The sequence below is a fragment of the Muscardinus avellanarius genome (assembly GCF_963383645.1).
Source record: "Muscardinus avellanarius genome assembly, chromosome: 8".
Classification (NCBI taxonomy): Eukaryota; Metazoa; Chordata; class Mammalia; order Rodentia; family Gliridae; genus Muscardinus; species Muscardinus avellanarius.
The window spans coordinates 59,136,348-59,154,019 of record NC_137794.1 but is presented as its reverse complement, the minus strand read 5'-3'; the positions used below and the strand labels follow the sequence as shown (position 1 = coordinate 59,154,019).

Below are 17,672 nucleotides of genomic sequence, written 5' to 3'. Positions count from 1 at the left end.
CTGTAAAAGATTAGAAAGATAAGCCACCTGGAAGTATTTGCAAATCATGTACATAATGCTTATAAAGTCTTGTACCCACAATGCACACAGCGCTAACAAAGTACAACTTAAAAAAAGGAAAAAATGGTTAAAAGATACGAACATTTTACCAGAAAGAATATAAAGATGGCATAAAAAATACCTAGAAAATGGTCAGTATCAGTAGCTATTAGGGAAATAAAAATTAAAACCATGATAAGATATCACTACATACACATAACAATTGTTTAAAAAATGTGACAATACCAAACATTGGCAAAGATGCCTAGTAGGTAGAACCCTCGTATACTGCTGATGGAAACACAAAATAGTACGATTACCCTGGAAAACAATCACAGTTGCTCACAAAGATAAACATGTAGTGGTGACAATATTATCCAGCAATCCCTCTCCAAAAATAAGAACTGATGTTCACAGAACAACCTATACACAAACAGTGCCTCTGTTCATAATCGCTACAAGTGAGATATACCCAAATGCTCTTTAACAGACGAATGGAAAAACTGTTATATCCACATAATGGGATATTACTTAGCATTAAAAAAGAATGAGCTTTGATACACTTCAGTGTGTATGAATGTCAAAGACACTGTACTTAGTAAAAATTCCGATTTTGCCGGGCGTGGTGGCGCACGCTTGTAATCCCCGCGCTTGGGAGGCAGAGACAGGAGGATCGCGCAGGTTCGAAGCCAGCTGCGCGCGCTGGCTTAGGAGACCCTGTTTCCAAATAAAAATGCAAAAATAGGTCTGGGAGTGTAGCCCAGAGGTAGCAGGGCTTCCAGGAACCCCAGTACCACCAAAAAAAAAAAAAAAAAAAAAAAGAATGAAGAAAAATAGGACTGGGGGTGTTGCTCAGAGGTAGAATGCCCCTGAGTTTTATCCCCAATACTGCAAAGGGGGGGGGTATTCACTCTATGATTCTATTTATATGCCACCCACAAGGAGATAAACTAGTGTGAAAGAGAACAGGTTAGTGGTTACTACGGGTTATAGATGGGGGTAGGATAACTTAAAAAAGAGATTGTTTTTTTTCCTTTGGGGTGATTGACCGTTCTGAATACAGATGATGGTGGTGACTACACATGTGACTAAGACACTAAGACATGTATATGTGTCAAAATTCACAGAACTGTACACCAAAGAAAAAACAAAAGTCAAATTTACTACACAACAATTTAAAAATAAAACAATGTATTCCAAGCAAACAAAATATACAGAAATAACCACATTTTATATCTCTTTTAATATAAATTAACCTAAATTTTAGATTTCTAAATTTAATTTAGAAATTTAATTTCTAAATTTAGATTTAGAATCTAATTAATTTAATTTAGATTCTAAAATTGATTTGGCAAACCAAATCAATTATTTAATATCATTATTTTAAGTATTTTGTAGGCTATGAATATGAAAAGTCTTATACCAATAAATAAATGCTCAAAAAATAATAGATGCCTATCAAAAGGGCACAGAATACAGCCTGAAGGGGGATATTATAGCTAAATTGTGATGATTTGAACTCTAAAATAAATGGTGATGGCCACATATTATGTTTCATTAAAAAAAAAAGAACAGAAGCCCATGACCCTAACATAATCAATGAATGAAAGCTTTTAAGTATGATAGTGAATGTGCTATTTATAACAGTCTTGGAATATCTTCCAATAAAATGCTAATTACAAAAGTAAAACTTAACTTTAAATTGGAGAAGCTGATACCATATGGACCACATGGTCAAAGACAATCATTAGTCACAGGATACATCAAAATTGTATGATAAAATGAGAACACAGTATAACTTCCATGATATTCTTGCCAATAGCAAATAACCTCAATCTAATTATAAGAAATTATCAGAAAACTCAAACCATGATCTGGATTCATCCTCATCGTTTTCAACTTGTAACCCCTATATTGACTATAAATTGAAATGATTCAAGTCCCAAACTTTTAGCATATTACTTATAATTTACAGGGAACACAGGAATAATAGAAACACATTTAAAGACAGTGAAATAAATGTAGTTCATGAGATATCTTCAAGACAACTGGGCCAGTCTCTTAAAAAAGTTATTGTTATGAAATTGTTTCCTAATGTCTATGTAGGGAATGCTGTTCTAGATTACAAGAGACTTAAGGCAAAGAAAAACTGAAAGGCATGTTCTTCAACAGGATTCTGTTTTGAAAAAATAGCCACAAAAGAGAAGTCAAGTGGGGAAATTTTGATATGGATTGGCTTCTGTATTTATTTTGATAAGGATAATGGTAGATAAAAGTGCTAAGGCACCTGTAACATACTTTAAAACTCTTCCACAAAAACGTTTATAATTAATGAAAATAAGACATCAGTAGCCAGGCATGGTGGCGCAAGTTTGTAATCCCCGCACTTGGGAGGCAGAGACAGGAGGATTGCGCAAGTTTGAAGCCAGCCGCGCTGGCTTAAGAGACGCTGCTTCCAAATTAAAAAAAAAAAAAAAAAATATATATATATATATTATATATTATTATATATATAGGTTATATATATAAAATAGGTCTGGGAGTGTATACAACCCAGAGGTAGAAGGGTTTACAGGAACCCCAGTACCACCCAAACAAAAAACAAACAAACAAAATAACAAGACATCAGTATATATGAGTGGTGACCACACCCTCTTCCTACTTTCTTGTATTATGAAATGTTGCATAATAAAAAGGAAGTATATAAGAAAAATCATAGAAAGTATTAGAAAAAACAGCACAATAAATTAATATATGAGCTCATTCTGTTGAAATATAATAGAATACACAATCAAGGTAAAATGTATGTGAAAATAGGCAAACAACTAGAAAATTCAGATTATCTTAAGGTTTTATATGGCTACTTTATACAATTATACTAATAAACATGAAAGCTGAATTAAAGCACAATTTTATTCTCATTACTAAGACATGGTTAATAGCCACAGAAGAAATGAAGAAAGTTAGTAAGATCTCTGAAATCTCCTAGCCACTGAAGGAGCAATCCCTGCCTTGGTAACTGTTCCAACCATAAGTTAACAAAGACCCATTTTCTTGCTACCACACTGTCAAATATTGTTTTCTTATTGCTTCAGTTTCTTTTCAGGGTTCTCTATGCTTAACTGAATATTTTACTGTAAATTTTACTAAAAATTTTATTGTAGGTTGCCTGATGTCATTTTGTAAAAAGTACATAGAAAACCAGAGTTGCTAATCCTAGTGACAAAAATTATGGGCACCTCAAACTTATTAGAAAGTTGTAAATCATTAGATATCAAATGTGTCAAAGCTTTAACTACAATAAAATGTACAAAAAAAACAAAACAACAACAAAAAAAGTCAGCAGTTGGAGCAGTTAGTCACCTCTGACTACCACCACCTTCTATCTTGCAAGATCATTCCTTCTAATATCCCAACCACAGTCACTCGTGGGCCCCTCCCTGTGCAGCCTACAAACCATACAAGCCTTTCCCAGCCCTTTTGGTGTATTCACTCCTATTACCCACCATTACAGTTGATCCCTTCATCTTCAGTGCCCTTGCTTCTGTCCCTTTGTCATTCTCAGGGAAAATTTAGCTTACCTACCAACTTTAGTTAAATAATTTTAATGCTGAATTAAGAGATATAACCCTGAAGTCAACAATGGCTGAGAAAATGTAATTATACTATTTTAAATTCAATGCACTTGCTGGGCGTGGTGGTGCATGCTTGTAATCCCCACACTTGGGAGGGGAGACAGGAGGATCACGCAGGTTCGAAGCCACACTGGCTTAAGAGACCCTGTTTCCACAAATAAAAAAGTATAAAATAGGTCTGGGAGTGTAGCCCAGAGGTAAAAGGGCTTCCAGGAACCCCAGTACCACAAAAAATAAATAAATAAATAAATAAATAAATAAATAAATAAATATTCAATGCACTCACCTTAAGTGGATCTTTGACACTGTTTGGAATGCTTTTCCTTTTCTACAATGTGTGTACTCTTCTATTTTTCTATTTCATGCCATTGTTGGGCTTTTTTGTTTGTTGTTTGTTTTTTGTTTTTACGAAATTAGGGATTGAACCAAAGGGCATTCTACCTCTGAGCTATACCCCCAGCCCTATTTTTCTTATTCTTTATTTTGAAACGTTCTCACCAAGTTGTGGAGGGCCCCACTAAGTAGCTGAGGCTGGCTACGAACCTGTGATTCTCCTATCTCAGCCTCTTCAGTACCACCATGCCCAGCTTCTAGTTCATACCTTTTATCAATTAGCCAAACCTCCTATTCGACCATCATTCTCAGTTGATGACCTTGCTTCAAATTCCACTAAGCATATAGTATGAAGTGGTGAAAAATCTCACTCTCCCACCTAACATCTACCTACCAACCTCCATCTGTGCTGTAGGCTCTGTCTTGCCTGGACTTTTGAAGAATAGACCATCTATATTCACAATTGTGCTTTCAGTTTCAACCCTTCTCGCCAATTCAAAACAACAACAACAAAAACAAAAACCACTGCACCAACTATCTTCCCCTCTCCTGCATGTTTAATCTTTCTGTTAAACCATTCCTCATCAATAAAGCTTCTACTTCAGTTATAGCTTTCATTTATAGGAAAGTACGTTTTTTTTAAAAAAATCCATGCTTGCCGTCTTTGCTTCCTTTCCTATCATTAACTGTGAGAACATCCCATGTAGGCTTCTGCTACCTTAAGTCCACTGAACCTGTTCTTGCCAGCCTCACTGGCTTTCATGTAACTGAGTGGTTCAAATTTCAGTGGTCATCATATTTGATCCTTTCAGGACCAGCATCACTGAAAGGATCTCTCCTTCTTGAAATTCTTTCTTTCCTCGACTTCCAGAATAAAACTCTCCTTTGACTGTTCTATTTCTCCCCCTCAGTACCCTTTGCTGTTTCTCCTTCTCGGTGTTTAAAATTCCCCAGAATTTAGTTCCCTCTTCTATGTCTACTTGATCTAATGGTGGTCTCACTCAATATTATGGTTCAAACATCAAATTTTCTCTGAATATTACCAAGCTTTTAATCTCCAGCCCTATAGCTGTATGTTATACATCTGTCTAATCTACATCTCCACCTAGATATTCACTCTGTATGTCTAAATAAATGTGTCCCAAACCATTCCTTTGTTGCACTGCTGCTTCTGCAGTCTCCCCAATCTTGGTGAATGATCCCTCAGTCCTTCCTGTTCCCCAGGCCAAGCAAACCTTGGAGTCATCCTGGACTCTTCTTCTCTCACAGTCCACTTCTGATCCATCAGTAAATCCTGCCGTCTCCACCTTCAAAACATATTGGAATTTTCGCTCACCACTTCTAAGGCCATCATCCCAGTCCAAACCACCACCATCTCGTTCCCATAGCATTAGAAAAAACCTCCTTAGTAGTCTATGAGCATCCATCCTTGTCTCTCTAAAATATGCTATAATCATAGTTGCTAGAATGATACTTTAAGGAGGCAAATCGATAAAATACTCCAATGATTTCCCACTTTCTCCAAAATCAAAGTTCTTAAAATGGGTGAAAAAAAAATTATATGAAGGAATGGTCTTATACTTTAACACTTAACCACTCTCCCTGAGTCGAAATAAAAATCATACCAAATATATACAACTATATGCTAAACATATAATCTAAGAACATAAAGGATTGTTTTATTTTATTTTTCTTTGCATCTCTCTGAGAGCAGGAAACCATTTTAATAGGTAAATAAGTCATTAAACATTCACACAATTTCCTGGATCCCCTTTTTTCAAAAATGCATGAATGGAAACAATTTATTCTCTTACTGGATAGCTTTTCAAGTCATTTTGAGAAAATGAGGAGTAGGCAGTAAGTGGTATCGTGATAACTAGCTGGCAGTTTGGAAAGAAAAGAAAAGCTAAATCCTTATAGATAGTACTGTCTTTAAAATCAAATTACATTACAATGGAAATAGCTAAATTTAAAAGATAAATTAACAAGAGCAATAAAAATATAAATGGATATTAGATATAGTATATATTTTTTCTTTATTTAATCTGGTGTTGAGGACTAAACACATTTTAGTGGGGCCTCATATATGTATGTATGTATGTACTGATTGATTGATTACGGTACTGGAGATAAAATCTAGGGGCATTCTACCTCTGAGCAACACCCTCAGCCCTATTTTTTATTCTTTATTTTGAAACAGAGTCTCATTGAGTTGCAAAGGGCCTCATTAAGTAGCTGAGGCTGCCACCGAACCATGATCCTCCTGTCTCAAACCTCCCAAATGCTGGAATTACAAGCATGTGCTACCATGCCCAGCTTCTCATGCCCGGCTTCTCAGGCATTTCAATAAGCACCTAGTCTATCACTGAGCGATACTCCAGCACCTTATAGTTTGTTAAGGTAGATTGTGATTAAAATTCGTTGTTATTATTATTATGGAAAGAGTCCCATGCTTGTTTATATAAAAATTCAAAACTCCAGCTGGGCATAGTGTTACATACCTACAATCCCAATGCTTGAGAGGCCGCTACAGGAAAATCACAGGTTCAAGGCTTGGGATAGCAACTTAGTAAGACCCTATTTCAAAATAAAAATTGAATATGGCTGGGGTTGTAGCTTTGAGGTACAATGCTGCTTGGTACAATTCTCAGTACCACAAAAAAATTTGTAAGGACTAGGGGTATAATTTAATAGTAGAATGCACCTGGATTCAACCCCAGTTCCATAAAAATTCAAAACTTCTATGCCATGTTTAGAAACCACTATTGTAAAAGTCAAATATATTTTATAAGCTGGATTTCTTTTCATTTTTTATTTGAGACAAAAGGATCATATCCTAAATATACTAACAGAAATGAGAAAGCAATAATAATAAAAAAAACTCAATAGATAAGATTTAAGTACTAAAAACTTGTTAATTTGTAAGCAAAAAAAGTGAAACAGATAAAATTATATTCCATCTCTAATCAAAAGATGCAAAGAAAAATAATGGGGTGCATCTCTTAAGCTATGCTATTGGAAAAGATTAAATAAATGACAACATTCAGTGAGCCGTCTCACTTTTAGAGGGATTTTTTTTTGCCCTAATTATTCTCAACAGCAGTTTAGAAATAGGTATCATATTTTAAGTGCCATTTTTTAAATCCTGTATTGTCACTACTAAGAATTACTCTAAGGATGTAATCAGACAACTTTTACAAAATGTATACATAAGAATTTATAGAGTGACATTTATTGGATATAAAAATATCTTAACTATCCATTAAAATAATATTGTTCATTTAAATTAAATTTTGGTACATTCATAAAGTGAGAATTTGTGCAGGTGCTAATGACTGACATGACTGTGATATACCCTTAAATGGGGAAAACTTGCAAGTTTCAATATAGCATGTATTTTATGATTCCCACCTAAAGCTAGGACTTCATATAAATGTTTCTTACTTTAGTTATGTATAGTTTTAATTTCCCATATGTGAGTTACCTTTTAAAAACAGGCAAGGTAATACATGTGTTATAAAAATAAAAAAAAAGCTGAGTGTTAGCAAATTTTGGATGTAGAGAGGGCTACCTCTCTGTGTTATGAACTTCAGTTCCTCATTTGCAGTCTTAGAGCACTGGTAAAAACGGTAGTCACAGGACCATTCAGTGCTTTATGCTGAGTTACCAGTTCAGTATACTCTGCAGATAATTAAAATTGCAAAATAGGCTATATTCTTGCTATATTCTATTCAACTACATGGTGGTGGCATTTTCTTTTGGCTGAACTACATAAAGTTCAGTAACATAACACAAATAAAGACATTTTCAGAAAACTTTTCTAAATATAATAAACTCATAAATTAGCCAAATAAAATGATTACCTGTCTCCCTTTGGTTTTCTTTTTTGTAGTGTCTTCCCTTTGGGTCTTCTTTCACTTCCTAAGCAGGGGCTCCCACCAGGTCCTGTTACCCGTATTGATTCAAGGCCTTTGGAAGATTTTTTAAATGTGAATTCCACTGGTTCTCCTTCTTTCAGGCTTCTAAATCCTTCCATGAATAGCTTGCTCTACAAAGTGAGGCAGGAACAGGGAGAAAAAGATCATGTTCATCACTGATTTACAAATAACTCTATAATTTTAAGATTAACAAAGAAAGATAATGTGTTACCTATTACAAATGTATAGTCCTTCTTTAATGGCAGTACTGAATGCCTCTGAACTACATCCTCAGCCCTATTTTTTATTCTTTATTTTTGAAACAGGGTCTTACAAAATTGCAGAGGGCCTCACTAAGTAGCTAAGTCTAGCCGTGATGCTCCTGGTCTCAGCCTTCCAAGTACTGGTATGACAAGTGTGTACCACCACGCTTAGTCCTTTTTATTTTTTTAAGTTCAGTAGAAATAACATCATTTTAATGTGTTCAAATGCAAAGGGAGAATAAAATTTTTAAAGACAATTTTGTAATATGTGAAAAATTTAAATATCCTTTTTTTCCCCAGTCCTGGGGATGAAACCCAGGAACATTCTACCTCTGAGCTACATCCCCAGCCCTATTTTTTATCTTTAGTTTTAAACAGGGTCTCACTGAGTTACAAAGGGCCTCACTAAGTAGCTGAGGCTGTCTGAGAACCACGATCCTCCTGTCTCAGCCTCCCAATGCTGGGATTACAAGCATGGGCTACCATGCACGGCTACATATTATTTTTTGGCCCAGTGATTCTACTTCAATGGTTCTACTAGAGACAAATTCATAAAAAGTTCAAATAAGAAGACAACACCAGCATGGTTAGGTAAAATATTATGAGTACTCTAATTTCTATTTCCTTTCAGAAATTAAATAAACTAAAAAAAAGAGCAAAATAACATAACATTATCAACTCACTAAATTTTTTTGATCTGCATGCATTGATGTGAGTATAAACATGTAATATTGTTGAGTAAAACCTTTAAGTTTAAAGAATAGTATATCTACTATAAGAACGTCTATATAATGTTTTTTTTTTTAAACATATGTTTATTTCTGTGGGGATGGGGTCTACAGCAAGACATTAAATCAGTCATTTTCTCCAGTTCTTTTCTGGGAAGGCAAGGAAGCTTCTATATACACTTTACTGCACTTTCTGAGCTTTTTATAATACATAAGGAAACTAATTTTATGATTTCAAAGATAACTTATCTTTTGCAAAAAAAAAAAAACCCCAAAAACCCACAATTACAAATTTGTAATCTTGACGTCAAATACTCATTGGCTCTTTCAATCCTACTATGTTAAAGTAAATTTGATTCAAAAATATGGTAAAAATAATACCATCATTAGTTTTATTTATTTTTCTTCAAACCCCCTTGTATACCTTGTACAGATCTAATTTAGTATACTATGTGGTTTGTAAAGATTTATCTGAATTTATAGGGGCAAAAGGAAGGAAACACAATATGGTAGGCAACTTTAATTCAGCTCTTTAAGTAAACAGCAATATAACTTTAAATGAACCATTTATTTTCTGTTGTAAATTCAAGCAATTTTAGTTCTGAGTTACAGTGAATCTGAGAAAGACTCCATGAACACAGGCTTCTGTGGTCAAATAAATTTGTGACATGTTGTTTCTCAAATGGGGCCAGTCACTTTAGCATACTGGTCTCAGAAATGTCCTCTCCTACCCCACTGCTACCAGAATAAAAATCATGTTTACCCGTATTTAACTCAGCAACTTGCTGCCTTAATTGATCCCAGAGCCCCCTCTTTACAAGCACAGGTGACTAGCATATGTGGGGAAATACTGGACCAGAAAACCTTTGCCCTTCTCAAATCCATGATTCTAAAGGCTTATGCTATGGTTTGGATTCACAGGCTGGAAGCTTGGTTCCAAGATGACAGTGTTGGTTAATGGAAGGTGGTTTCCTGTTTTGCGATTTGATTTCTTGCTCTCCAATGTGCCCTTGCCATGATGCCAACTGCCTCTGTTTTCACCAGAGGTTGAACCAATTCTCCCTTCCTTATAAGATCTTGGACTTTGAACCCCCGAGTTGTGAGCTAAATGTGAGTTTTTAATTAGCTTGCACAAATATTTTGTTATAATAACAGAAAACAAACATAGCAGCTAAATACTTTAGTCCCCCTTATCTACTGTTTTCCTTCCCAGGGTTTCAGCTGCCTAAAGAGTCAATGGCAGTCAGAAATTATTAAATGGAAAATTCGAGAAAAAAACGTAAGCCATAGGTTTTAAGTTGCACACTACTCTGAATAACATGATAATCTCTGGTCATGCCACTCCATCCTGCCCAGAACAGGAACCATCCCCTTCATCCTGAGTATTCATTCTTTATATACTACTCACCTCTAAGTCACCTTAGTAGCAATCTTGATCATCACATCAACTTATAGTACTACAGTTCTTGTGTTGAAGTCAACTCTTATTTAATGGTCCCAAAGGGTTAAGAGTGGTGATGTCGGGAATTCAGATTATTTTAAAACAGAAGCTATAAAATGCTTCTTTTTAGTGAAAGAGTGAAGTTCTTAACTTGATAAGCAAAGAAAAAAACAATCATATGCTGAGGTTGCTAAGATCTACACTGACAACAAACAAAATCATCTCTCCATGACAGTGTGAAATACAAATTCATGCTAGTTTTGCTATTACTCCTTAACCTGCAAAAGTTACAGCCACTGTGTGTAGTAAGTGCTCAGAAAAGATGAGAAAGGCACTGAAGTTGTATATGTAAGGAAAAAACACAGTATATACACAGGGTAGGGCACATACTAGTTCTTGGTTTCAGGCATCTATAGGAGGGCTTTGAATGTAGACCCTTCAGATAAAGTAGAAACTATTGTAATTATATATCACTACAAGCAACAAATAATACACTTCAAAATTAAAAGCAAAAGGAGATTTCATTGTGAAAATAATATGATACATGAAATAGAGTTATTAACCTATTTCTAGTGCAGGTTGCCTAACACAGTGAAATCCTTCATGCTGAAGTCTACAATTTGACAACACCTTTTCTGCCGTCTGATGGCATGTAGGGGGTGGAAATCACAACTGATTAAAATAACATACCAAGTCAGTATGGAGGCTCATGCCTATAATCCCAGCAACTCAGGAAACTGAGGCACAAGAATCAAGTTCAAGGCCAGCCTGGGTAACTTATGTCTCAAAAAAAATTTTTTTTAAAGGCTGGAGATACAGCTCAGTGGTAGAGCATCACTGAATTCAATCCCCAATACTACACACAAAAAAAACCTTCAAAAATATATAAAATAGCAAAAATTTTAAAGCTATTTTAACAATTCTAAAGCATCTTCTCATTTTTTCACCTTAAGTTTTCTTCTCACTGATTATGAACAGTTCCTTTGTTTTCATTCCTTTTCTCCCTTCCCACTCAAGGAAGTATAGATTATTTCTCTTAAGTCAGATGCAATGGAACATAGTTCAACTACTGAATTACAAGAATGGAAGCAGCAGCACTTTTAATTAAAGCTATTGAGTGTTCACATGTTTCTCTTAACAAAAATGTTATCACTTATTAGTCTCCTCATAGTTCCAAGAGTATGGGTGCACATTCAACTTAACTTTATTTCATCTTTCATTATTAAAATTTTATAGGTATCATTTACAAGTGAAATGCTTTTCCAAAATTAAAGCAAAATTCTGGCTATTAGTCATGATATTCTGAAAGAATACATGCTTTATTCCATCATACACACTCCTCTCCTTCCCCAAATTAGTATATAAGACAATTTAGATTCAAATAGTTGACAAAACAACAATATTGCCTATAATCCCAACAACGCAGGAAACTGAGGCACAAGAATCAAGTTCAAGGCCAGCCTGGGTAATTTATGTCTCAAAAAAAAAAAAAAACCTATAAAACTAAAAAAAAGAAAAAGTCCTACAAAACTATAATGACTACAATAAACAAGAATATTCTCTTGTCACTTCACAAAAATATTCTCTTTGCTACTTTACAAAAATAACTACAATATAGGTGAGAAAGATTTGTTTAAAAGTAGCTAATTTTTCTATCTGCTCCATACACTTCTTTTTCTTTTTTCTTTTTTGGTACTAGGGATTGAACCCAGGAGTGTTCTACCTCTGAGCTATAACCCCAGCCCTATTTTATTTTTTTATTTTGAAACAGGTTTCGCTAAGTTACTGAGTGAGGCTGACCTTAAACATCGGATCACAGCCTTCCAAGTACTGGGATTACAGGCATGTGTCACCATACCCGGCCCGATCCATTTATTTAATTGGATTGTTATTGCCAACTTTCAGAGTCCTAATATGCTCTACCAGGATAAATGTAATAGCTTCTCCATTGGTATTTCAGCACAAATTTCTTCCCTAATTGACAGTATCTTCCATATCTGCATATTCTCTCTGAATAATTCTTAGCCTATTGTCTCTCAAACATGCAATACTGCTCTCAGACTGCAGGCAAGGTCCTTTATAATCTTTCCTATACTTAAAATTTCCCATTTCCTTTTCCACTACTCAACCACACAATCCCTCTACTTATAAAAGTGGCTGACTTGTACTTCCCTGAAGATCATTTCAGCTCTTTACCGCAGCTGATTCTGGTCAGGACACATCGTCCTGCTCACAGCTGCCTGTCACAACTCTTATGCAAGCTTCAAGGCATAGTTCAAACGTCCTTTATGTCATCATCCTCCACTGCCAAAGTTGGAAATGGTTTTCTCTTTCACTTGGTTGAATCTTCTATGTATGTGTACAATGTACTGCCTTACATCATATTTGATCTTTTGGACTTATTTTCTATTGAAGGCTAGGGAGTGTGACGCATATCATGCTACTTCTCAAAGGGCTCACGGTAATACCTGCAAGTAGCCATCACTCAGAGCACTTAAAAGAATTCTACATTTGGCATCAGTAAAAATAAGAATTATGAGCCCACCGGGCGTGGTGATGCATGCTTGTAATCCCCGTGCTTAGGAGGCAGAGACAGGAGGATTGTGCAGGTTTGAAGCCAGCCGTGCTGGTTTGAGACCCTGTTTCAAAAAAAAAAAAAAAATATGTCTAGGAGTGTAGCCCAGAGGTAGAAGGGCTTCCAGGAACCCCAGTACCACACACACACACACAACAAAACACACACAACAACACACACACACACACACACACACACACACACACACACACACAAATTATGAGCCCAATTCTTGGGGGAAAGATGGATTGCACTCTTATAAATAAGTTGTGAAGTAAAATTTTCTAGCTCCTACTTTTAGTACTTAAAAAATTTCTTCTTAAGTAAAAGTGTAGCTGGCATGATGTGACATGTCTGTAATCCCAGTACTGCAGGATTGCAGATTCTAGGGCAGCCTTGGCCATACAGAAAGACGCTCAGCAACTTAGTGAGACCCTGTTTCAAAACAAAAAACAAAAGGGGCTAGGAGTGTAGCCCAGAGGTAGACCCACGGTTCAATCCCCAGTGGAATAGGAAAAGTCCAAATACTTGAAAAGAGGTTTGCAGCCGGGCGTGGTGGCGCACGCTTGTAATCCCCGCGCTTGGGAGGCAGAGACAGGAGGATCGCGCAGGTTTGAAGCCAGCCGCGCACGCTGGCTTAGGAGACCCTGTTTCCAAAATGAAAATGTAAAAATAGGTCTGGGAGTGTTAGCCCGAAGGTAGAAGGGCTTCCAGGAACCCCAGTACCACCAAAAAAAAAAAAAAAAAAAAAAAAAAAGAAGAAAGAAAGAAAAAAAGAAAAAGAGGTTTGCATAGAGTCTAGGTGCCCACTTCATCCTCCTACCCCAATACCTATCTCTCCATTCACAAAATCAGCCAACTACCGCCTCCAGACCAACAAGGAACTTCTCTGAAGAACTGAAGATCAGAAACTGGTGAATTACTGGGACCTACACCCAAACATTTATTCATTCTGAATACTCGTATAAGAGTTAGCTCCTTATTCATTCAACCTTAAGCTATCCAGATCTCTCTTTCAATATATCTGAAGAGTCATCCAAGAATCACAAAACATGCAAGGCCAAGATAAACAAGAGAAAAAAGTTCATACACCGACTAATTACATCTAACTAGTATGTCCAGAGATACTGGAGACAACATCAAAAATAATTTTTGGGGGGGCAGGTCTGGGGATGGAACTCAGGGGCATTAGACCTCTGAGCTACACCCCCTGCCCTATTTTTTATTCTTTATTTTGAAACCGGGTCTCACTGAGTTGCAAAGGGCCTCACTAAGTAGCTGAGGCTGTCCACGAACCGCAATCCTCCGGTCTCAGACTCCCGAATGCTGGGATTACAAACATGTGCCACCACGCCCGGCTAAAAATAATTTTTAAAATTAGAAAATTTAAAATCACTCTTGGATAGTTAAAAATTATTATTAAACTTCAGTGGGTTGAAATTAAAAATAAGAAAATCTTCCAGACTATAGAACAGAAAAAGAGGGAGAAAGAGACAGAGGGAGGTACTACTGTGTATACTATAACTTTGAACAAGTTCCTCATAGCTAGGCAGGTTTCCCTCCCCCCTTTCTTTTTGTAATAAAATACAGGCAACTATTTTTGTTAAAAAAAATTCTAAAAAAAAAAATTTATGACTGTACGTAATATTACCTAAGTGGACATAGAAATAAGTAACTATCTTTTAGTCAACACTGAAATTTCCCTTCCTGCATTCTTAGTATGTCCTAATTCACCAAAGAGGAGTAAGATTTTAATTCTTTCTTAATTCAAATCCCTTAAGAAAACAGAAAATATATATGGCATTGTAAAAGTCAATGTTCACTGCAAGTTTTACTTAAACAGATGAAATCCAATTTAACTCAAAACTATTAAATTGCACAAGAATAAAATAAAAAAAATAATGAAACTTTGCTATTTGCCTTGAGTGCTAAAGGAAACCTTAAATCCTTCCCTCTGGCCTTTGTTTCAAAATTGAAAAGGACGCACTAAAACTGGCAACATGACTCAAATGGCACTGGAAAAAGCAAAATGGAAAGCATGCAGGAATTGACACTGGATTTGAATCCTGGGTTTGAATCCTGATCCTCCTAGTTACAAACTAAAGCAGTTTGACCACAAACATGCCAAATTAAAAAAAAAAAAATCAAACAACACACACACACACACACACACACACACACACACACTTTGCAAACATTTTACAAAGCATATTCTCTGATTAAAGCAGAATTAAATACCAAACCTATTTTATATTTTATTTGGAAACAGGGTCTCACTAAGTTGCTGAGAGCCTCACTAAGTAGCTGAGTCTGGCTTCGAACCTGTGCAATCCTCCTGTCTCAGTCTCCCAAGCTCTGGGATCACAAGTGTGTGCTACCATGCTTGCTGAGGAATTACTTTTTTAACTTAATGATAATGAAAAATACAACATCAAAAACCTGTAGGATGTAGCTAAAGCTCTCCATAAAAAAAACTTACAGATTTTTTTTCTTTATTACTTTTTAATTTATTTTTGTGGCACTGGGGATCAAACCCAGGGGCATTCTACATCCCAGCTATACCCCAGCCCTATTTTATTTTTACTTGGAAACGGTCTTACAAAGTTGCTGAGGCTGGCTTCTAACTTGCAATCCTCCTGTCTCAGCCTCACAAGTACTGTGATTACAGCAGTGTGTCACCAGGCCCAGCTAAACTTACAGATTTAAATAATTATATTTTAAAAAGGGAGAGGCCTCAAACCAATGTCAGGGTTTTACCTTCAAAAGCTAAAAAGGCAGGATGTGTATACCTGTAATTCTAGAAACTCAGAAAGTTAAGGCAGGAGGATCACAAGTTAGAGGGCAGCCTGAGCAACTTAATGAGATCCTGTCTCAAACTAAAAAGTAAAAAAGGATGGGGATATAGCTCAGTGGCAGAGCCCTTGCCTAGTATGTGCAAAAGCCCTGGATTCAAAGCCCAGTACCACAGAAATAAAAAAAATACAAAGAAAAATGTGAAAGCAAACTCAAAGTTGGTAGAATAAAGAAAATAACAAGAGCATAAGTCAATAAAATAAGGGAGAAAACACAAAAAACTAAGCAATAAGTCAAAAGTTAGTGGTTTCAACAAAATCAATAAGCCCTTAGGTAGACTAACAAAAGAAAAGAACACAAACTACTAAAATGAGAAGTCAAAGTAAATCAATTACAATCAAGCCTCATAAAAATAAAAAAGGAATATTATGAAGAAATGACTACCAATGAGATGAACAACTTAGAGGAAACAGACAGTCCTCTGAAGGTAAGCTTACTGTGATATAATATACATTTTTTGGTTTTAATCCACAGCCCTGGCTAATTACTCCTATAGCCCTTGTTATTGCCTAAGAAACTAAAATAAGGCTGAAGCACTTTAGGTCTCAGGACCCCCCAAAAAGGCCACAGAAACTAGAATTTCTCTTCCTCAAGGCAGGTCATAAAAATTCAAAATATAATCTCATCTTATCCTGACTTGGAGCTGCTGGCTGTTAGGAAAATTTCTGATCTAGCCTGATAGTAGATCATAAGATCCCCATTTCAGAAAGACTCCTGCCCACACCCTCAAAGAAAGAATGCTGCCCAAAGGCCAAAAAGAATCTGAGCAGACAGGCCTTTCTGGGTTTCCACACTCAGTCTATCACCTTTAGATCAGACCATCTTTGTTCAATCATATTTCCACATGGTTGTTCCTGTTTCAACTGTGCCTGTACCTTTCCCAAGGGCAAGGTGTGGAGAGCTTCCAGACATCTGAGCACATGGAGGCTTACAGAAGGGTAAATAAGAATTCATCCATGGAGTTGGGGGTGCAGGTCAGTGGTACACCACTGGCCTAGCATGAGAGAGGCTCTGGGTTCAATTCCCACTCCTGCAAATAAAATAGAACAAAAGAAACCCTCATCCACATGCCCGAGGGCGATGCACCCCAACTCCACAGTGACAGAAGATCCCAAACTCTGGAACCTTCCAGACCTTGTCCTGTATATGTCTTTATCTGGCTACTTACTTGTATCCTTTAAAATACTCTTTACCATAAAAAGGTAAATATAAGTATAGTGTTTCCTTGGAATCTAAAAGCTGTTCTAGCAAATTAATTCGAGGAGTATAAAGAAATCCCAATTTGTAGCCATTCTATCCAAATGGCTACAGCCTTGTACCTAGGTCTCAGGTAGGGCAGTTTTATGGGACTCAGCACTCAATTTGTGGGATCTGCTGCTATCTCCAGGTGGAAAGTGTCAGAAGTGAACTGAATTAGAGCATGACCAGCTAGTATCTTCTCAGAGTAGATTACTGGTGAGGAGAAACCTCAAACATCTTGGCATTAAAAACTGAGTCTGAGTTTGTTTTTTCTACTCACCAAAACTGCCAAGGAGAAAAAGAATAACAAAAATAAAGTGAATACAATAAAATGTAATTCAATAAGAATTCTCAGCAAACTGAAAAGGAGGAAACATTTCCAATCAACTAAATGGCATCTCTGAAAAATCTAAAGCTAAATCAAATCTAATAATGAAATAATATCTTCACCAGATTGGGACAAGACAGTGAATCTCACATTTAACCATGCCTGAGGTCCCAGCCATTATAATAAATATGCTACAAAACAGCACTACTGGAAAGAAATAAGTAAATCTGCCTCTTATTTTCAGATTATCACGAATATTTCTGCAGAATATCCTAAGGAATCTTCAAGACAACCACTAGGACATTATAATAAGTGAATCCA

General features: G+C 36.1%; 1 protein-coding gene across 2 annotated transcripts in view; it reads right to left on the bottom strand.

Moving 5' to 3' along the window:
* The window catches only part of LIN28B (lin-28 homolog B), a gene marked incomplete at both ends in the record, with an annotated part of 126,252 nt that overhangs the window by 53,105 nt on the left and 55,475 nt on the right, over positions 1 to 17,672 (bottom strand). The window contains 2 exons of one of the 2 annotated variants that reach the window (XM_080700328.1): positions 5,243 to 5,314; positions 7,871 to 8,055. In XM_080700328.1, the coding sequence (XP_080556454.1) occupies positions 5,243 to 5,314; positions 7,871 to 8,055 (257 nt within the window). The remainder of the gene's footprint in view (positions 1 to 5,242; positions 5,315 to 7,870; positions 8,056 to 17,672) is intronic. The other variant, XM_080700329.1, reaches the window with a different exon arrangement.